The sequence below is a fragment of the Neodiprion lecontei genome, chromosome 2 (assembly GCF_021901455.1).
Source record: "Neodiprion lecontei isolate iyNeoLeco1 chromosome 2, iyNeoLeco1.1, whole genome shotgun sequence".
Classification (NCBI taxonomy): domain Eukaryota; kingdom Metazoa; phylum Arthropoda; class Insecta; order Hymenoptera; family Diprionidae; genus Neodiprion; species Neodiprion lecontei.
Window position 1 is genome coordinate 3,640,655 of NC_060261.1, and position 23,360 is coordinate 3,664,014.

General features: G+C 36.1%; 2 protein-coding genes across 7 annotated transcripts in view; both read right to left on the reverse strand.

Annotated features, from left to right (window-relative positions):
• Nucleotides 1-3,818: 3,818 nt before the first annotated feature.
• LOC107225055 lies at nucleotides 3,819-4,631 on the reverse strand. Its single transcript, XM_015665364.2, has one exon. The coding sequence runs from the start codon at nucleotides 4,381-4,383 to the stop codon at nucleotides 4,078-4,080; it is 306 nt and encodes a 101-aa protein (XP_015520850.2). The 5' UTR covers nucleotides 4,384-4,631; the 3' UTR covers nucleotides 3,819-4,077.
• A 1,089-nt stretch (nucleotides 4,632-5,720) lies between these two features.
• The window catches only part of LOC107225059 (axin), a 71,441-nt gene continuing 53,801 nt past the window's right edge, over nucleotides 5,721-23,360 (reverse strand). For 4 of the 6 annotated variants that reach the window (XM_046731734.1, XM_046731732.1, XM_046731735.1 and 1 more), the window contains exons 2-9: nucleotides 12,792-12,947; nucleotides 12,231-12,600; nucleotides 11,694-12,134; nucleotides 10,930-11,094; nucleotides 9,047-9,738; nucleotides 8,397-8,710; nucleotides 8,009-8,307; nucleotides 5,721-7,637 (exon numbers count right to left, since the gene is read on the reverse strand). In XM_046731734.1, the coding sequence (XP_046587690.1) occupies nucleotides 7,511-7,637; nucleotides 8,009-8,307; nucleotides 8,397-8,710; nucleotides 9,047-9,738; nucleotides 10,930-11,094; nucleotides 11,694-12,134; nucleotides 12,231-12,600; nucleotides 12,792-12,858 (2,475 nt within the window). In that variant the 5' untranslated portion in view covers nucleotides 12,859-12,947 and the 3' untranslated portion in view covers nucleotides 5,721-7,510. Of the gene's footprint in view, nucleotides 7,638-8,008; nucleotides 8,308-8,396; nucleotides 8,711-9,046; nucleotides 9,739-10,929; nucleotides 11,095-11,693; nucleotides 12,135-12,230; nucleotides 12,601-12,791; nucleotides 12,948-14,381; nucleotides 14,578-23,360 lie in introns of those variants that run through there. The other 2 variants (XM_015665370.2, XM_046731736.1) reach the window with 2 other exon arrangements.

Sequence of the window (23,360 nt, forward strand, 5' to 3'; positions counted from 1 at the left end):
GTGAATCGCGATTGACGCAGATCGAGGAAAGTACCCGTACCTGTCTCAACCCATTCTAATTCCTGAACTGTTACGAATAACGCAAGTCCGAAGCTGTCCGCACGTCATCAAATCCCCTCACCTGACGTGGTCTTTGTTATATTCCCTTTCTAAAGGCAACTGGATTTGTAATAAAGTGTAATTTATCATTCGTATGCTAGGGAAATACCCGGTGGTCAGGCAAATTGCGGTTTAAAGGTATAGGTATAATAATCGTAAAAGAGGTGTATATACCAACAATCGGAATTATTGCGAGATATGAACGGATCGACAAGAAACCACTCGCACAACCGCTAAAATGTAAAATGAATCCTACGTTGCGATGTTCTGAAAAATATGTTCTTAAACATGCGACTACAACCCGCTGTCGGCACCGAATGCGTTTAATACTGCGGCTTATTCAAATCTCAAATTATATAACCACAGCGGGAGTTGAGCTATAATTCATTTTCAAAATCTGTAAAGAATATTCCACGGTACTTGGATAAAGAGAGTGAATTCCTAACAACTGCACGGCCCATCGTCCGCCAAAGTTTGACGCGCATGCGCTGAAATTCGAGAACGGCTGTTTGCCGGGGCGACCAATCGAATCAAGGTAACCTTAAGAATTTTGACAGTTGTCGGTATTGACCAGAACTGCTAACGGCAATTCTTAAAATTTCTGAGGTTAGAGACAGTTGGTCACCCTGGCAAACAGTCGGCCTCGGATTGTATCGCGTCGTGCGCATTAAATTTTAGCAGACGACGTAACGTGCAGTCGTTAGAAATTCACTTACTTCGTTTATAATTTTACATCTGATACATATTGTAAGGGATAGATCAAGGGTAGATATTGTTATACGTATATTCTTCTCCGCGTTCATCACGCAGCGGCTACGTGAAGCGTAATTTGTACGAAATAAAGCTCAAGAGGAGGGTTAGGAAGCTCAATGGTTTTAAAAAAGTAGATTACGTTGTTGTACAGCTGATTACAGCGTACTTGAAAGACAGTCGTAAAATCTAAAGCCGAACACTGACTTGCGCAATTTTCAGCTCGCGAACGTTTTGGCACTGTAAGTTTACGTTGTTCGAAATTTTCCTAATAAAGCAACGATAAGTCATTTGTTTTCAAACATCTTTCAACTTCACAGACATATTGGGTAACATGTCTTCGCATGTATAATTGTGTGTTTGAAATTATTAACTTTTAATTTTATCGAAATACTTCGTATAATTCATTCATTTGATTTGATCTACTGCACCGGCTGTTTTGCATTTTATACACTAATTATTTATGTATTACCACGGTAAGTTTATCCTTCAGTTTTCGAAGCGAAGATTCACACACAGGTAATCTCAAAAAAAAATAAAAAAAAATAAATGAACAAAACAATTAGTTGAGTACAGATCAAGATACGAGGAATAAGAGAAAAGTAAACAAGAAACATTGTACATACATACTTACACGAATGTATGGATGGATGAATAGTTACACCTATATGTATGAACATACAATGTAAATGGTGATAATTAGTATGTAAGTAATTAACGACGTATCGCAAATTTTTGTAAATCTACAAGTGACGAATATTTGAGAATCGACCGATTCAGCGCATCGAAAAACAAAGCTATGAATAATAAATTGAAGGACCGGCAGGTGGATGAAATAACACGGAAGAATAAATTTACGGAAATACACGATACGATTGATAAAAACTTTAGTAAGTACATACATATGTATATAATTATACGGACAGTGGTTTATCCCGAATGAACCCACCTTACAATATATTAACCACCTAATTCGTACCTAGAAGTAGGTATACTTATACCCCGAAGCGAAACGATTATCCTAATTGAAAAACCGGTAAAGTACCTGGTGAATTACAATAATTGTCATGACGCTCGTGCGATTTCTACCGAGTACTTTACGTATCCATTAACTCTTGCCCCAAAATTCCGTCATTTCATTAGAACACAAAGATTATGATTATCGAGAGGGATTTCAGTCCATTTGTTTGTTTATTTATCTATTTATCACCATCTTCATCACGCGTTCGTAACCGAGATCAGCCACAAGGTCGGATGAAAAGAACTCTTACAATTAGATAGGTACATATGAGGATATATCCTTATTGCTTCGTAATAATTTTCTCAAACCGAAGAAATACGAAGAAATCACAGTAATTCCTACCACTAATATCCGCTAACGGTGAGCTTGAAATATTTTCTCCTTATCGATTTATTATAACAATAAATAAAACAAAAAAAAAGCTCTTTAATTGATGTATGAGAATACTCGAAATTCAGTGAATGATTTAATCACTGACCTTTCGCTAATCATCAACGGCAAATTAATCACGCAACAGAATAATCCAGACAATTGGGTAAATCATAGTCAATTTAAATTGTTCGCTTGTAGTCACTCGCGTTTTCTTTGTAAGTTCAAAATTGCATCACATGGTATTGATATAAATCAATGTACAATTTTTACGTACGAATCCAGTAGTGGAAATTTTTTTGCGACGTTGGACAATATTCTACTTTTTTGAATAGCTTCAACTAGCATATTTGCAATTATATGTAAGCATAACGTTTCAAGAATATACATATATAATAAAACTGACAATAAGATAATGTCTACAAATGACTTATATATGAATGTAACTTATTCATTGTGTGTATAATACTTACAGTTATCATTAAGATTTATTACCCGGAAACTAGTTTTTCTTATCCTGGCAATATTATTCACGTTACACGTGACTTCTTCTTTTCTCTACATATGATGCAAAACTCAACGTCTCTCTGCCTGTGTGTCCGTATGTTCACTTATAATTCCACAACTACTTCACCGATTTTGTTTCATTTTTTTTTCTGTGGACAGCTAGAACGTCTGGCCAGATTTTAGACAAGATTTTTTCGTAATCACATCAATAGTTTCGGAGATATAACGATATTTGTAAGCCAAGTCGTAACGGGATCACAGACTTTTACGAACTCTTATACAAATTGAAAATATTCGCTAGCGGAGCCGCAACAGGCCGCCAATACTGAAGAAATGCAAATTTCCAAAGTACACCGGTTTATTTATTCGTTTATTGCAATATCCTTTCACTTTAAGCCTCCGTTGAATACTGCGGGCTGATAATTCGATAATCCATTTTTCGGAAGTACAGAATCAAAGTAACAAAGTGATTTCTGTGTAAAATTTGACGCCAAAAATAAAATTTTTGTTAATACCGTATCAAAGTTATTATCAGAGAAGAAGCCAAGTTAAACATAACTCTTCGTATCTGATTCATATAATAAAATCTGTAACAAGAGGATGCGTAGTTAATTATAATTTCAAATGACTAAAAATAGACTCTCCGAGAGTACTGTGATTAAATGGTAATTATGAAACCGCTGTATTCCTGACACCTATGGTACGGAAAAATAATTTATAGCTCATCTATAGTTGTATAATTACCGCAACCACGAGTATATCCCCTGTTAAAAAGACCGACAATTGAGAATAACAGTCGAGTTCGTAGTATTTACGTAATTCTATAGAACAGTTCAAGATACACGTGACAGCACTTATTCGCCACATAGAAAAAAATATGCTGGTCCAAGGCAACGAGAGAAACCGCAAATTGTCTAAAAGGACGGCGTAAATTGCTTCTTCACTTCCATTGGCGTTAATTAGGGAATTTACATTCTATTTATAACATAAGAACGCGAGCGAACCGAGAATCCAAGCATTGTTTCCTCGTCCTAAAATAAGATTGTTTAATCAAATTACGTAATTTTCAGGTACATGCATACACGGAATCAGTAAATTATCTTCGCAATGAATAAAATCATCTACCCTGACACGTGTAGGAAGTTAATTTAATTTTCCTTCGAATTCTCACCCCAGATTTCAGGAAACGATCGAAAAGTTGTCGCTTCAAATTAACCGATAAAATTAACAAACAATAATATTAATCAAAATTGGACCAACGTTGCAACAGAACGACAATTAATTTTCGCTCAATGACTAAATGATCCTTCGGACAACGTTCTTCGCCGCCTCTAATCCATCTTCATCTCGTTAAGCTCGTCGCGTTCTTCGTTTTCGGATTCGCTCTCCTCGAACTTGAGGCCATCCGGACTGACGGCCATGTAGCATAACACTCCCTTTTCCGGTATCCTCCTGAAGGCGATATAGGCGCAACCGTCGGGAGTTTGTCTCGAGACGATCGGTTCGACGGGTCCGGCACGTGGCAGATCGGGACATTGATCGCTGAGAAAATTGGCCATTGCCTCTGCCAGAGGAGGGATGTCGCTTTCGGGTGGACATTTCAAAAATACACCGTGCAAACGACCGCCTCGTGTCATTATTTTCAGCAATTGAATATAATCGTTTCGATTTTTCGCCTCGTCTATCGTGTCGTCTCTAATTCCGGCCAAGCGACGTGTCCACTCAACTATTCGAACGCGATCTGCATTCAAAAACTGTTCAATTCTTCACGGTTCAAATATCTCCTTTGAATAGCTCGCGTCTTTCGGAAACAGTTTGCTGACCGCAATTTACTACGTATTGATTGAATCGAATTCATTCAAAGTTCATTGTATGTATATACCGTAAGAAAATTTACTTCCATGAAAAATTTCGAATAATTGCATGCGCTTCAATTTTTTTTTTTTTTTTTTTTCTCCTCTTTCTTTCGTAAAAATTGCTAGTTATAAATAGCAAAGTCAGGTAACACAGCGGTACTCAATTAAAACTACATCGTTTGAGATCGCGGAGGTAATGAAGCAGAAAGAAGAAAAAAAAATCGCAGTTATTCCGCAATCTCACTGCTCGTAAAAAAAATACCCGCAGTAATGCTTGATTACGAGTTAATAGCTGTATACCTAAATGAAAACGTTTATCTTTGTAGATTTGCGCAAGCACAAGGCTCCCGGAATTACATGCATAATACAGATTTTTGCAAGACTAGTAATTATCAGTCAGCCTGATTAAATAACCTGTAGTTTTGTCGTGGCGCGTGACTATTATTAAGTGCTTCAGTTATTACAATATAAAAACAGCATTGCAAAAGCAACGATCTTACCGTACGGTGAATTAAAATGAGCCACTCTTTGTGCAATTTCTCTGAGTGCTTCTTTAAATTCTGTATTGTAAAATTTCGCCATTCTATATACGTGCAAGATGTTACAAGAATTATTAAAAATTCAGCGATTCGTAGAATAAATCACGTGATAAAAATATTTTCGTATAAATTTTCGCCTCTAAATCGACATTTCTAACCAAAAATAATCTTTAACGTACAAATTAACAAAAGACGAAAAGTTATGCTTTTGCTCGCGCGAAATATAAGTATAGAAGAAACATCTGTTTCTATACCCTGTATCTAAAAATTACAAAGTACAATCTGCAGTACTGTAAACGCACTAGAAAAAAAAAAAAAAAAAAAACGATTCGAAAAGTTTCATTGGAATGTTCAAGATTTTTTGCTTCTCATTAAGAAAAATATCAAGGCATTGAACTCAAAGTTCTTGAAACACCTATTTTTCGGCACACTTTTTAAACAACAGAAAATGATTTATAAATGAAAATTTTTTTGTCGTTTAATCCGGTGAAAATCGCATTATTATTATTCTCAATACTTTTGATATATAATAATAATAATAATAATTAATTAGGTACAGGAACACTTTAGCTTTCGTGATATCAATTAATAATATTTAATTACGTACAGTTAAAAGGAAAAAAAAAAGGAAAAAAAAAGAGGAATTTCATCATTATGAGCCACCATGCGCTGTCCCCTTATACTACCGCCCTACATAAATAGCTGTCAAACATAATTTTATCATCTATAATTCAATTAATCAGTATAATTATTTGATATTTTATTTCAATATAATATTTCGCGGAGGTCAGCGCCCAGCAGCTGCTAGACATGTTATTAAAATACCATTAAACGAAAGACTCCTGGAGATGATTTTTCAACTTGTGCAAAAACCGCACGACTCGCAACCCGCGTAACGTATCGAAGCGAGTCCAATATTTATCAATAAGGTCGTTTTTAATTTTTTTTTTTTTTTTTAAACACAGTCAATCGAATCGCTTATTAAAAATTTGACAAAATCGATAAAACAAAAAGAAAACTTGTATAATCGATAATAGTCCCTGTATGCGAAAACATCACACATTTAGCGAGTTAAAATTAAGAATAAAATTGCCAATAAAAAAAAACTTCGGACGTTCAGAGTATGAATGTTGATTCCGAAACTGAAAAGGAAATTTTAACTACATGCATAAAATGGCGATATCACCGTGTTGAATTTTGGCACGGACAGAAACATAATCTCTAGAAGTCTCCCAAGCTCATAATTAATAAGTATTTCTTAACCCTCGCCTAGATTCGCTTACAATCAAATCTTAAAATACTAAAAAGGCACAAATTTCCGCACCTGATAAAATATTATTACATACTTTGTTCTAATTATTTTCTTCGGTGTTTTTTATGCAAATCTTCTTATGTATGGGGTATGTGTGTATGTTACAATGCTGGATGAATGAGTGATGTGAGGGTGAATCATTCTCGACGATGATAATGATAATGATGATAATAATATTAATAATAATATTAATAATAATAATAACAATAATAATAATGATAATAATAATGATAATAATGATAATAATAAAATCATAAGAAATGTCACTATTATTATTTTCTTTTAATAGATATATAAACTCTTATTACTAATTTGTAATAATAATTTTTCCTACAAGTCTAGGGTCTAGGCGGACCTTAATAAGGCGAGACACTACACAGGCTTTTGTACAGTCGGCTGGAAAACTAAGGGAAGTCTTCAAGGAAATATTAGTACTCGGTTTCCCGTTTTTCTCTTTCATCTTTTGATCACTGTCACTGTGTGTGATTAAACTCGATCAGTGGCCACATTTATGATTATAACGCGAACCATTTTTACGAAGTATTTTCCATTTCACCTCTCTTATCATTCTCTTCGACAAAATGAATTATGAAACAATATTATTCAATTGGACCAGTCCCCTGATTTGCCAAAATTTGGGCTAATTTAAACGAGCTGAAAATTCGTAATAAAAGTATACGAAAAGAAAATGAAACAAAACTGATCTAAATAAATTGAAACGAATGAAAAATGGCAATAATTTATGGCGCTGCTGTGACAAAATTTCATTCACTTTCCGTGATAAAATTACGACTTATAAAATATGGGTGAAAGGGAAAAAAAAAAAGTGATTTGAGAAAATGAACAAATGTGTGCAGGTGTGGGTGATTAAAACCGTGAATAAAATTAACATGATTAATTATCGATGTCTACGCGTAATAAAAGACTAGTAGTTTAGTTTAAAAATGAATGTTAGCGAAAAATAATTTCTGAATCCATTCGACTGGAAATACTTTTGTATCCTTCAAACTGATCTAGAACTGTTTCGATTTCGTTTGTATTCGAACAAATGGTCGCTTCACTCCATCGCTTTGACCTGTGCCATTACTTTGCCTTCCCACAGCGGCAAAACTTCGGAGTCGTTCGTTATTTCTTCCTGGATCACTTTCACATCTAGATCTTTGCATGATGTTTTGAAGAAGTACCTGCAAAGAAAAATGAACAAAATATGATTATAGTTAAGTGATGGGATAAACACGAATATGCACTGCCTGCAAAGTAGAAAATTTGGAATAAAGTAGAAATGTTGTAATATCGTAAAATAAAAATACAAGTGTCACGATTAAAGTTTCGATAAGAAATATCTATCACTTCATAGAAATAATGATTTCTATTGTTTGTTCAAGTTCCCAATCAAACGATTGAATATTCCCTGCAAAAATTAAGTGTACATCAATAAAGACAAAAATAAGAGAGAAATACAATTAACTTGTAGGAAGGATACAAGGTTTTCTTTTTAGTATCTATACGCATGCTTTAGATGTTTATTGTTTTTCTTCGATTAAAATAAACTTACCGATAGCTGCCCTTCTTTAGTAGACAATCCTTGAACTGTTTCAAAGTGATATTACGCCCAGGAATTTTGGTCATATAAGGGAGTTGTTCGTCACAGAAACTGAACACAACGGTGGTGAAATCTGCCGGATCTTGTCTACTCTTCCTCAATGTCGATTGGTTAGATTGGATGCAGGATGGATTTAGATTAGTCGGTTCACACGACAGCTTACCACTATTTGGGTAACGTTGTCTACTACTACCACCTCTCGCTCTGTCCTCTTCCATCAACCTTCTTCTGGCTTCTTCTAGCTGCGTAGCCTGTTGACAAGAATTATATATAAAATTTTCTACCTCAGTGCCTCGTTGATTCATATAAATTGTAAAAATATCATGATATCGGCTCTCACTGTATGTGGTTGCGGCAGAGGAGGCATTCCAGGATCGGCGACAAAAGGTTGGGCAGGAACGCCCCAAGTCTCCCTACTACTTCTCTCTAAAGAGCCGCTTCGTGAACCGTACTTCTTTCCATGTCGACCGTGCTTAGAATCAGGTTTCTTATCAGATTCTTTCAACCAAGACAATAGGCGACTGTCTTTGCTAGCAACTAACGGAGGTGCATCGCTCACCACGCTCACACCGCTGTCAGTTAATTCAGTCATTGATTTTTTAGAAGATGTCGATCTTCTACTTATATCGCACCTTCGAGGTCTCTGATCGTGAGCTACAAAAATAAATAAATAAATACCAGCTATCAAGCATACTCTTGAATAATGATACTTCTCATAACTCAGGATATTCAAATTTGAGAATTAACGATTTTCAATAAGAACTGAGTAGCGAAAGATTGCCAAAATTAGCAAGGTATCATCGTAATTCAAAGCTTTCGATAAACGAAATATGTGATATAGGAATAACAAAAGAAAAATAATAGAGTGAACAGGTTTTGGTGCTGGTGCATTGATTATATGTTGTTACATCGTTTATTTTTAGTTTATATTCAATATAAATATTTGTCAGGGATCTATTTATTCCAGTAAATATAACAAAAGATTCTTACATGGTGGGTAAAGATCCGGTTTATTCAGTGATTCTGCATAATCAGATGGGATGGATTTAGATTTTGGCAAATGCGATCCTAGAGAGCTCATTGAACCAGCTCCCAACAAATCGCTGCCTTCGGGAAAATCGTGAATATTTCCGCTGTCCGCCGAAAATGTAGACGAACCATCTTTTTCTTTTTTTTGTTTGTATGATCGTTGATGAGGATAATTGTGCAGCAGTCCTCGCCTCCTTTCAGGAGAATGGGGTCGAGGTGAGGCCAGGCCAGGCGATCTCAACGGAGTTAAATCTGACCAAACCCTGGATACGTGTTGATCCAGAATAGCTTGATCACTGTCGTCTTCGACCAAAAGCTTTTCTCTAATGGCGTCGGCCAGCGTTCTTGCCCCGCCGGTTAGAGGCTCCTTCATCGCATCCCCGCCAATTATTTCCCCATCTTGCAAATGCCTGTCTAATTTCTCCTGCGTCTCGCGCGCTCTTTTTACATTTTCTAATTTCTCTATCAAGACTTGGGCAAAAATTTCCGGCTTTAAAGAACGTGTTTGGTCGCGAGGCACTCGTTGCGTTCTAGGGATAACCGTGCAGTGTACCATCGGATCACGGTTCAGATTCGCCGACTCTTTCATTGCTCTGCATTGTCGCATGTATTGCTTTTTACTACTGCGTGGCCTTCCTATCGACATACCATCGCTGTAATAAAAGAAAATGATTGTTGTAATACTATACGCTGGAATGCAAGTAGACTGTGACTTGCATTTTTTTTTTTATTTAGTTTTTTAACGACAATGTTTCGTGGAATATCGCAATCTTTCGTCTAGTTACCATCGATGATGAATTCTTAAAAATCATATTTGCTTACACATACTGACAAAATAATTATTATGGGCAGATAATTCTAGTGATAAAATTATAAGCAGCTATAAAAACATGCTGAAAACTAATATACGCGCAGTTTTACTAATTTGTGCAGTAAATATTTACTCAAATACTACCATATTAATGATAGATTCTATCATTAAAATACAATATATTTTATCTGTAACGTATTCCAGGCAGCTTTCTAGATGCTTCGGCACCTCAGTGGCTAAGCAATTCGGGGACCCCTGAGAAATCCGGATTATTAGATTTTCCAGACCATGATGTACAATCCCTGTGATGATCCTTATAAATAATAGGATACTTATTTAGATTATACCGTTTGTTGAGCAGCCATTCGACCAAAGCATTTTGTTGTCGACGAGTGAAAACTGGTTGGTCCACAACGCACTGAGTAGACCAACCAAAAAGTCTATGAGCTCTATCCATACTGTTCGAATTATACATGTTAATCAACTATTTATTAATGCACTGAAAAATCTTTCCAAGATAATACGAAAAGCAACTCCTTCACTGCATAATCCAAGCCATAAATCTTTCAACAGCAATCACGGGGTAATGATCAAATACAAACTAAACTTCTTTTTGTCATAGTCTCGCCGCATATCAGTTCTAACGCAACTGATATGTTATCTCTCGCACAGTAAAATGATACCAACATTAGATAACTGGCAAAATCATCGTCGTAGATGAAAAAGAGAGATAACAATTTTTTAGCATGCATAATATTTCTTGTTTAAATAATGTACTTACCGCTTATAGATATCAACATCCAAGCCTTATCCAGTTTCAGAACACAATCGTAAAGTATAAAAGTTTTGCAACTCAGCTTCGATGCAATTTTTTTTACTTAAAAAAAAAAGCAAACCAACGAAACTTTGTTGAATGAGTTTCAAACTAGTTGTTAATCGGTTCGAATAAGTCGTAGAATTGTGCAAATATTTCTATACCTTGCGATGCGTGTTGTAATTAAAAGGAAAGAAAAAAAGGAAAAAATAAACTTACACAGACGAGTCGGTGAGCGACATATTATCGGATTCTGTCCGGGCGTCACTGCTCAAACTCTGCAGTTCAGAATCCTGCCTTGAAACTGGGTTGTAGGACGAATATTGAGCGTGTAACCTGTTGGCTGGCACGTGGTAAGGACTAGCGCCAGCTTGGAAGTAAATGCTACGCAAACGCCACGCAAAATGCCAAACAAAACAAATGGGAAATTAAAAACAAAACGCGCAAGGTGCAGCGGTATCGACTAAGTAAAAAATCAAATGAAAGGTATATTCTGTACTACAGGATTCTAAGCGGCATCGTGTAAAACAAATTCAAATTTGCAGAAAAAAAAGAGATAATTTTATATGGATGAAAACAAACAACTAAATATATACTTAAAAAAGTATGAAAGCGGTCTATAAAAAAACTAGCAATAAATCGAAGAGGAGGATAATTTACTTGTAGTTCTCGATCTACTCGCTAATTCGATTATTACCAAGATCTAAAATAGTTTACAAACTACATGTAAAATATACTCCGCTTAATCAGCTTCAAATTTAGAGTATGCAAACTTTCAGCATTGCAAAAGCTCTCAAATAAGTGTAACTTAAAAAGAAAAAAAGAAAATAAAAAACTCGCACAGCATTCTACTTTCAGATGATTGGTAAAAATGAATCATTTGGATATTCACAATATAGATAATACCTCGAAAGGGTATCGAAGCTGGTTTGAAAATGATTAAACGTATGGGCAGATGTAAAAAAAAACATATTCAATCTTACCCAGCATAGGCCTCTGGCTTAGGCCGCAGTTCCATCGCTCTTGTTTGTTGAGTCGCCATGAGAACATCCCTGGTCAGTCTTAATTCGCCAGCCCTCAATTCCCCAGGTGTTTCACTAGCCGAATGCGAAGTGTGAGCCGAACTAATGAATTCGCTGTCTTCGTGGAGAGTCGGTAGCAAGGTTGGCCCGCAGGATACAGACATTTCCCGACTCGACCCGGAACTGGTACAACTACCAGAATCCGGGTTTTGATAGGATTGAACGTACTGTAAGTACATTTCGGATTTGAGGAAGTTTGGGTAAGTGGTTTCGTTGATAAGGTGTTCGACTTCCATCTGAACATTGTCGAACACCTTTCCGTCGACTCGGCCTTCTTTGACGCGGCGGTTAGCTTCTTTTCTAACATCTTCCGGCACCAGTAGCTGCAAGTTGAGAAAGAATCTGCAAAGGCAGAGTTTTTAGCTGTGATAAAAAAGCTTCCGGACAATTGAACAAATTTATCGATCGATACGCTGAAATCAAACAATCCTAGGCTACCTTCTATAAATAAGTTTGACCAGCTGATGTATCGTGTCCGGATCATGATGATTCTTCAACCCTTCGCAGGCATACCAAAAATTTAATGGTTCCGCATGGGGTCTGCCTTCCTGGTCCAGATACTTTCTGAACAATGCTATACCCTCCGGATCTTGTAGAAGCGAGTGCAAGTTCCTCGCCCATCTGAGGCAGGCTGGTGGCGAAACGCTTTCCATACAAGTGCCGCCGCAGCTTCCCTCTGGTTCAAATCCCAGCGGAGCCGAACCATCGCAAGGAACAGAAGCAGTAGTATAAGCGAGCGAAGAACGCCTCGGTGTTAGGGCTTGACTCTGTTGACGGAGTCTGCTGACACGGCTGCCAGTCTCCTCTCCTAAAACGAAAGAATGTTTGTACACTTTTAGTTTTTTTATATTGGATATTCGGAGATAACCGCACAATTCATATTTTTCAGGACATACAAGTTGCAAAAGTCTTGGATTGACGAGAAGAAATAATCTAAAGAAATTTTTGTTGCTCTCGATATTGTTGAACTGCGAATTCTACAAATCGATCAATTCTTACCAGGCACCGGTGGCCTTGGAGAGTTCTCATTGAAGCAGTGAGCTTCGCTATGTCGCGGCCCACTCATCCTATCTCTTGCGACTATCGCGGGCTGTTTCTCTTCCTATACTGAATTTTAATCCTCGTCGCCTCTTAGTGGACATGGCTAGTCCAGACCTGAAACAAAGTCGATGAAGACAATTTAATACACAGGAAGTTGACCAATATTTGTACAACAATTGACAGCCAGCATACATTTCCCAATCGATTAGGGCAAGAAAGTTTGTGTCGAGTTCTTCATTTTTCTGATTATAAAAAAATGTTATCTTTCAAGTTCGCTACAAGCTCTCCGTAATAACGACAACCACTCCAAATTCTCTACGATTAGGTCGGTTGCACAACGCTTGTGAAACCAGGAAACCAAGGGGTGATAATTTCATTTAAATTAAAAAATTATCAGGGAAAATAGAACATCAAAACGTATAATATTTCAATGCTGAAACTAAAAATCATTTTTAGAACCTCGAGGTGGGGTACATAAATCTGATAAGTTAGTCATGTTTCAATTGGACGTCAAGGATTCGAAGTGGCTTGACTTCAATTTCTCTTTCTTCCAAACACAATAAAATCTAAGGGTGGGGCTGCATCGAACAAAGATCGTCCATCTTGTAGTAGCCTGCGCATCGAGAAACGCATTCTCTCTTCAGCGATGAGAATTTCTATTGATCGGTCCGCAGTGTGCTTTGTGTAGTATTGATCGTCAAAAATTCTGACGTAATCTATTGAGTCGTGTTCCCTCTCCGCACCCCTCCAAATAAGGGGGGGGCAAAAAAAATTTATCCCTGGGTAAGATTCTGTACTATTAATTTTTGGTTTTCAAATGAGGCATAAAAATATTTTCACACAATTATACCACTAGGGTATAAGAAAGACTTGCGTAGGGGCAAAGGTTTAGGAAATAACATCGTTCATTGTTTGCTCCCGGGGATGCAGCCATTGTGAATCAGAACTATAGAAATATTATTTCATATAATAATACCATGGATATCCTATATTAATTTCTATATTATAACCCAAGGGATGCGTTACCTGCACAGCCCAGGTATAATACCATTATTACGATCCATATACCCTATTTGAGTCGATAATAAGTTTAATATAGAGTTTACAACTGCTTCGACGAACACGAAGGAAAATTTTTCTACCGAAGGATGAACTGCTTCTAATCAACAGCGAGATGCTAAATTTACATACAAGGTAAAGCATCGATGAGCAACAAGTACAAAATTGAAACATTAGTTGAATTTAAAACGAAACGTGTTGAATACTCGGTTGAAGACTTAAAAAAACGATGAACAATAAATTATCGAATAAGAAAACTAAGGTAAAAATCCTCTACGTGAGCTATATATAAAGAGAATGCAGGCATGCAGGAAACCAACACGTTAGAAGGAACTTGAGAATCTGTTGCACAGGTATAAGAATGAGAGAGAGAGGGAGCGTAGAGGGGGAAGAAGAAAATTATGAAATGAAAAGCTGTCATAACAAATCACTTACACCTCACCGAATTCCTACCTGAGTTTACAGGGGTTGTTGAAAAATAATACGTACCATTTTAAGGAGTACCTTCTAAAGATTGGGATGATTTTCTTTTTACCGTAGTTAATGGCTCTATTATGACATACAATGCCTGTGTATCATTATATTTATGAAATACGATGAATAGATTGAACGAAGAGAAATGATTTTCGATGAAGCCAGATGTGAAATTTAGGTATCGTGCTACCGTCGAACTACGCGTCTGGAATCAAACTGAGGAAAGGCAGCGTCCTGGCCAGGACTGACGCTGGATTGATAGGGGGGAGGAGAGAGAATGTAGGAAATCCTAGGGGGTTCGGCGTGCGCTGGTAAAAATTATACTTCTGAATACAGGAGTCGACAACGATTTACAGGCTGCTGGCTCAATCGAGCTAACGTCGAGGCGAAACAAGGGGACGAAACAACCCTTAGGTAGGTTTCGGCTGGACACAGGAGTTCATTTTATTATACCAAATGCTCAGGTCACGGCGAATGAATTTGATCGATCCGTTCCCTTTTGTTTACTCCAAGTCTCGAGTCGAATGTGATTACAATAGGTTGACGAAAATTTTATACTCGATAAGTTTGGCGATACGTTTCGCTTTAGAATAACCAGTACGCTAAGAAATTTTCATCGCTTTATTCGACTTTCATGATTATAGCGGTGACGGAAGTGGAAGAAAAGAAAATAAAAATTTGGCGTCCATCCAAAAATTTTTAAACAGCGTACTGTTTGACGATGTAAGCAATAATGTAATTTCACTTCAGACAATAACAATATAACAGCAAATTCCCTGGATTTCAACGACATTTCCTCAGCTAATGCGTCAACTTGTAGAAATGTTCACGGGTTGCATGAATTTAGTATATGGGGCATTCCACGTCGAATCAGCAGCCAATTTCCCTCATCCCCTTCGATTTGGATCATTTTTAGTACAACGTTGTTACCAACCCGAAAGGGTCTCAAAATTTTTGTGAGATTATTATAACTACAGTTGAAATTTAAATAAAAATTGAAGAACCATTCCAATGATGCCATTTTGAAAAATCTCAACAGAACTCACAATGATTCTATGATTTAAAATATGATTTCAAAGCACCACATGATGATGGGATCTCAATATTTACTTTTTTTTTTCGCAAGTTTTAAGTATTCCCATGTCGGAATTGGAGTTGTTTTTTTTTTTTTTTTTCTTTGCATCGGTCATAATTATCTCAGATATTAGTGATTGTCAATTTTTCGAAAAATTTTGAGAAATGCCAGAAGCCTTCTCATTCAGACGTGAAAAACTAAAAACAGGAAAAAAAAAAACTAGTATAAAGATTGAGATCCGGTTGTTGTTTTTAGTTTAAAAATCATATTTTAAATCGTAGAATCTGAGTGAATTTTTTAGATTTTTAAAAATGTCATTTTCGGTATTGGTTCATCGATTTTTTTCGGATTCCACTGTTAGTTGGAAAAATCTGTCAAAATGTCCGAGATCCTTTTGGGTTAGTAACAACACTATACTAAAAAATGATCAAAAAAAAAACATCTAAGGGAGTTAGAGACATGGGCTGCTGATTTGACGTAGAATGCCCCATATGTATATTGAGATATTTATGCAGGGAAGAATAAATAGATTGTAACAAACGTTTATATATATATATATATATATAGAAATACCTAAAATATTCTGTTAAAAGCTCGGAGTAAAAATAAAATCGTCCGCATTTCGCATTATAAGCATCAAGTTTTAACGTAAGAGGCTTTTGCAATTCACAATGGTTTGTCAAAAGGTTTTTCCTTGTTTGAAAAGCTCTCCTAGCCTTCAAAATCTCCGGCTACACACACAGTCTGCATTTGTCCCAAGAGATCCGATTCTGCGTTATGGATGCATTTTATATGTACACCGATTAAAATTTCTACTCAGTTTTATAGTAATAAAAATTGATATTTTGAAAAGTATGACACTCCGTACTCTTTTTTCTTCTTCTTCATCGAATTCTTTTAAATATTTAAGGTCGGAAAATTTCACAGTAAAAAATTTAAATTAAACAGTATATGTAATATGTATGAGCGAAGTTCACAAACGTATGGAAAAAACATCATTTAATCTTCTCCAACATTTTCTCCAACGGTAACAAAGCGACAAAGATAAATGATGAGGGTGAAGTTAGTAGCACCATTGTCACGATTAACATTTCGTAAAATTGTTATTTCACAATTGTAGGAATGCCTGAAATTCAGTAAATCATGACAAGGCAAAATGTATTCATATTTCGAAAACTCGACTGTTTCAAAGTCACTATAAACTGGTAAAATAGTAATTTTTCTCCCCATTGTTTCGTTACGTCAACCTTACTAACCTCAGCCTCATGATAATTGATAAAAACAAAAGCTCGTGACGAAGTTTCGGCTACACGGCTGATTTACGAAAGGATGAGGAAAAGCAAAGAACGAATATACAAAAAGTATGAGTGGAAGAAGGAAGAGGAGGAGGGCGAAGTACCAATAAAAACTATCTGTGTTGTTATACTTTGATAAAAAAAACGAGCCATTCGGTTGCCTCGCCGTTTCGTTCAAAGAAACTTTGGACGTGGGTCAGTTGCAATAGATGTAAGTGGCAAGAAAGAAAGAAATAAGCAAGAAAATAACAAAAGAAAAAAAAGGCGGCAAAGTTGATTTTCGAATTCGACAATATTTTCTTCGTTGGGATGCAGGGTTTTCGTTGGAGTTGAAGTTCGAAAATATTATTTCCAACACACAACCACCACACGCTCAAACACACTCGTCTATTCATATATAGGTTTTTACGTATAAGTTTATACCCAAGTATATTGCATTTAGAAAACGTGTCTTGTTGAGGCTCTTTCCCCCTCGCAGCAGTTATAAGTGCGTCGCTATAAGACACTATACACGATAAAAATAGATAAAAGGAAAAGGCGCTGCAATGTCTACTAGGATTAGCGTGGGTGGGTAGCACAGACTGAAGAAAAATACTCTCAAGGGCTCCTCTCTCCCATATCTTTTTGGATCTTAGGTTTTACATTTTTCCCGGTTTTGATGCGAGTGTTTTCGTTCGTAAAATGGAGGATTATATCATCTAGGTACAAGATTTGAATACTGTAATTCAGGGCGGCCGCTAAATCTCCATCACGAAATTCCCTAACTTTTCCAGGTTTTCCAGAATCCCATAAAATGGAGGATAATATCATCGATCCTACAAGATTTGAATGCTGTGATTCAGGGTGGCCACTAAATCTCCATCACGAAATTCCCTAACTTTTCCAGATTTTTCAGAATTCCATGACCAGTGACAACACTGTGTATGGCAGTAGCATTATATATAATAATCCATTTGCAACGACGGTAGAATTTTGAAAAGAATTAAATTTGGAGAATGACGTTTGTTAACTTTAACTTCATAAATCAAGGTCCAAGAAATGATACACAGGTAACTTATATCGAAAACGGGAAGACGAAAAGAAGGGAAAAAAAAACAATTAATAATCATGACAATAACAACGACGATCAGAAGATTAAAAATGAACGACGTAGATTATACCGTCCACAAGTCATTCAACCTTCTGAGAAAAACGTGGTGCATGAATGAAAAAGCTGGCGTAGTTCTCGTTTCATATTTCAAACGGTGGGAGGCGACGTCGACGACTCATCGTATTAAGTTTCGCGTATACAATATCTATTTTATAGCTTTCGATGACCGACACAAACTACTTTTCACTTCCGGTTCACACAGTCGTCGCGCACAGTTAAATGAAAACTTGAAATCTTAATCAAATTCAGGCGGTGTCGTTTGATATTCAATTACCCGTATTATACCCGGATCTCATGTGGCGGAATTGAAATTCCGAGTTAAAAAAGTTCGGAAATCGCGAACATTCTGAATTTTTTGGTAGCGAAAATTATCATAGAGAAATCAAAAACTTTGACGAAACATCAAAGTTTCGAATGGTCCGAAACCTGACGCTCAAAGTTTCGAAAGTGCAAAGTTCCGAGAAGACGAAATTCCGAAAGGGCGTAACTTCGACAAGTTAAAGTTCCGAAAGCGCGAGAATGAGAAAATTAAAAAATTTGAAACACCGAACTTCCGAATGATCGAAGATTTTCAGTTCCGTGAATTTTTGACTTGGTGAAATTTCACCACTTTGATCTTTGTTCGTTTTTGATTCGCGATGTTTTTACGTTTGGAATCCTGGTCATTCTGATTTTTGGTTTTTCTCATTTTTTATACACACTCGTCGAGTAAACTAGGCTGTATGAGTATATTTTAACTTTCGGAGTTTCGCTCCATCGAAACATTATTTTTCGGTCTTTCGCTCTATCGTAGCTTGAATTTTCGCAATCTTGCATTTCGGAACTTTGAACCGTCGGTTTTCCGACCACTGGAAACTTTGTCGTTTCTCCAAAATTTGATTTCGCTACTTCAATTTTCGCCACCAAATAATTCAGAATGAACCACTTTCGGTACAACATGGTGCAGAAAGAATAAAGGTCAACATTCTTAACATTAATTCATATATTTTTATTTCCCTACGTTATAATACCTTTATTACAGATTCACGTGAAACAGTTTCAAGTTCATATTCTATTATTATTATGATTGTTGTTGTTGTTGCTGTTGTCATGATTATTAAACAACTGTTTTCCGATAATAAGAAAACGAGATAGATATCGATAATCCTGCCATCGTTAAGAAAATTTCATACGTCATTACGAGCATCGCGATAAGAGAAGTTTGCGAAAATAATCCTTAGATGGCGACACTAGTTTCTGCGTACAAGTCGTCCAGTTGTATATTTGCGTTTGCGTACATACGTATGTAGAGTACATTCGTTACCCTCAAAGCGGGGGAGGGTCGGTAGAAGTCAGTCAGGGATTTATAATGAAACTCTACCATTCAACTTTTATAAATTCATAGAAATAAGAAACCGAGCATTTGTATACTAACAGACTGACTAACGATAAGTGATAAAATTGTTTGAAAATTTTATATATAAAATAAAGAAGAGATTACACTTTTTTCTTTTCTTCTTTTTATCGGTGACGATAAATATTTTGTTTTTCAGGTATGAAACGATTTGAATGAAAATAAATGAAAAGTATAATTTGTAACTTGAGAGCGCGGATTTGCTAAATCTTCTGAAATTTTCACCTGTTTGATAAGACAACAAACGACATACACTTTGCGTAGATATACATACTGTATAACGTATTAAAAATTAGTAATAAATAAATAAATGTTTTTCAATAAAAAAAAAAAAAAAAAAAATTAAATCTGTTCCTCAACATTTTAAATAAACTTTCCTTACTTTTTTTCCACGTATCAATTTGCGAGAATTTGCACGTTGATATCGATTACGGGCACAGAGGTAGTGGTATAATTGTGTAGAGGTAAGGAGGTAGAGAGGAAAAATAATCACCGGGGTGTGTATAATTTACAATTTGACGCTCTGCGTCGGTTCGCTTTCATATTATTGCGGGCTACCCGTAAGTTAGCGATACAGTTGATCGGTGAAGCGATGCGCAAAGCGCCGCCGATTTATCATCATACACGGTATGTTCTGTCTAAAATACGGAAGAACGAAACGCATATTCCTGAAGTGTTCCTGGATTAGCTTCGTACTCGTGACGATGGACTAAGGAGTTAAAAAAATTACGATAACGATGATGACGATGCCGCAAGGATCAATTACGAACGGTAAAAGAAATACGGAAAGACGGAGTGTGCGAGAGAGAAAGAGGGTGTAAAAAAAGGTAGTGGAAAAAAAAAAACAGTGAACAAAAAGAAAACGGATGAGCCCTGCAGCTCTGCTCTGCAACTCGTTACATAATTACAAATTCGTGACGGCCTACTTCAGACTCTCTGGTTCTCTATTCTTCTACACGCGAGCAACGTCAGTCCAGTAACTGTGAAATATCGAAACGAGAAAAATAACAAGCGATAAAAATTTATACTGGCCTTGAGGAAGCCCTCGAACTTAGTACTCTACCTACCGTTCTCACACTCTAGGTTCCAAGTTTATAGAGAGAAAAAAAAGAAAAGAATGACGTAGAATTAAAATTTCGAATTAGAAACACAGATTCGTGATTAACGATTTCAAAGCCTTCGGATACCGTATTACACAAAAATATGACGACTTTTCTTTACTTTGAACCATTGCAATGGATCTACCGTTACAAATTTTTCAAATCCGACATTGGATTCGTTATATCGTTGATCCAAAAAACCTCCGCCTACCAATTTCTACCAAAATTTTTTCCCCACCATATTGGATCGCTGTTTTGAATTTCGCAATCCGATTTCAGACCCGTGATCAGCCATCCAACGAACCGACGATCACAAATTTTCAGAAAAATCCAACGGTTTTTAGTGGGTTTGTTTTCAGCTTATCGAATACGCCAAATTTAAATATCGCGAATATGCGGTAGACGCAAAAGTAATATCGAAATATGGATTTAGCGTAAACCCCTCAACGATTCCGAAGAATTTCAACACCGCAATATTATCACGGATTTGAAATGAATCCAAGGAAATGTAACGGATCGATGGCTGTACCTTGCGTATAATGCTTGTATCATATCATATATAGAAGTGCGAAGAATCGGGAGAAATATTTCATTATTTAGATTCGGCGAAGCGTTCGAGCCAAGATATTGCATCTATGTTACGTATACATACATACCGGACTCGTACGAATGTAAATACATATACATAAATACACAAGATAGATGTGTCGAAATATGTGAAGAATTCAACGTCCAAATCTTTCCATCTCAAGATATCAAAGAGAGAGAGAGACAGAGAAATAAAATAAAATATAATATTCAAACCGCACCGCGAATGTTTTCAATTTTATTTCAATATAAATACGTACGAATCTCTCATTCACCTTTTCCATATTCGCTCGAGCGGTTTACATCAATGCAATATTACATATATATATATATATACAATAATATACATATATATGTACATTGTCATCGGCCCTGATCTGTATAAGATATTAAATGCTTAGGGAGGCAAAAAATAACGCCTTCGCACAGATATCAATGATCAATGTTACCAGGGATGGGGTATTTCTTCTTCTTGCCGAAAGAAAAGAAAATATTAATTTTAACGATACGTTTACAAACTGATTTGCGTACTGGATTTTTAATCGTTAACGATTTTTTTTTTCTTGCTTTTGTTGATATTTCAACGATTTTAAATACATATACACATTATATTTCGTCAATGTAACGAGACGTTTCGAAATTTTATTTACCACGTATAACGTTATAAAAAAAAATAAATCTTGCAGAAATACTTGGAAACATAAAATGGCTGGAACAAAACCCTTATATTATTGTGAGCGTGTAATATGTATATGTATGGGGTATTCGATGACATCTCGATCAAGATTTTACGTCCATTTCTCAGATAGATTTTATAATTTTTTGTATGAAAGTACATGACCAAAAAGGCAAGAGCAATTTGCAATGATTTAAAAACTTGTAAAAAAAAAAAAAAACCGACTTTCTCAAATCTGAAAAAATTTTTTTAAATCTTAAATACATATACATATATATATATAAATAAAAATTCTCACAAAAAGAGAGAGAGGGAAAAAAATCTTTCAAGTTTTTACCGAGTACACAACATAATAACACACACAGTATATAGTAATCATCCAAAATGATTTTAAAATTCCAGCAAGTTTCTCTGGACCTTAAAATCCTCACTTTGCTTCTCTTCGTAACTCCCTCACTTTTTCGTCTCATCTCAAATTATATCTCATATATGTGTAAGATGAATGAGAAGAACAATCCGTTGATATTCCATGTGTGTCTTTTATATATATACAATGATAGAACCACAGAAACGAGATTTAAGGAGTAACGAAAAGTATGTGACTATTGGCGGCTCTTTGCGACTCAGTTTTTTTATTTATAAAAAAGTAGGCACGCACGCCGAACCAACAGCGAATTCTTGTTTTTTAAAAGAATGTTAATAGATCGGCACAGCCCTCCTCACTCCATCTCTCTCTCTCTCTCTCTCTCTTCTAGTAACTTTAACAAACCGATCTATTCTTCCCTCTTCCTTCTTCCCTGTTTTACCCAAACACAGCATGTATAACCTGCGTATAACGTACAAAGTAACCCGAGTAATCTGACCGAGGGAGAAAAGGCGAAAAAGGAGAGGAGGGTTGGTGTCCTGAAAAACTAGTAGCCCCATGGAAGAATGCTGCCGGGCTATGGCGGCGAGTGGTTGCCCTCCTGCACAGACGCACACACAAACACAGAGACACAATCAAACGAGATGCATCGCGTTGCACGTACGCACCTTTACCATGTGTCATTTTTCACGTGCAATAGAGGATGAATTAGAGGCGATGTGAAAAACGTTATATGTAGGTAGTTGCAACGTCGCGTTCGTTATTCGGTTGAAAATTTTACAACCCTCGATAAAACGAGAAGGAGAAAATCGTGAAAATACTTTTTGAAAGTTTTTATTTGATAAAAGGATGAAATAATGTATTACTTTATTTTACTTTTTTCATCTCTAATCTTTTCTTTATTTACCATTGTCGTTTTACAGTATTAATAAATCCGTCACTTCGTTTTTGTTCGTTCGTTTGTTTGTTTTTTTGAATTCTTTCTTTTATTTTTTTTTTTTTTCTTTATCACCATTGCTGCGTCTAATTTGCAAATTAGGTGCAACTTTGGCCATTTATTCGTAAATTAGGAGTTGTTTGATTTATTCTATGACTCGAAATTACAACACCTATCGCAATTTAATTGGGCAGCGACATTTATTGATAGCGAAAATACTTATAACGCATACGAGGCTGAATTTAATAAACGTCGACGTATCGGAACGGTGAAATAAAAAAATTACTACGTATTTCGAACCTTTAGAATAACTGAAAAACTTGAATTTACAATATCTGACGTTTGTTGATCCCGCATTAACGGTTTGCTAAATTTCAGGCATGTAATCCTTCAAAGTTTCAAACTAACGACGTTTT

Bases quoted from the DNA above. Each gene is read 5' to 3' on its own strand.
- LOC107225055 (XM_015665364.2), bottom strand. From the start codon at position 4,383: ATGACACGAGGCGGTCGTTTGCACGGTGTATTTTTGAAATGTCCACCC.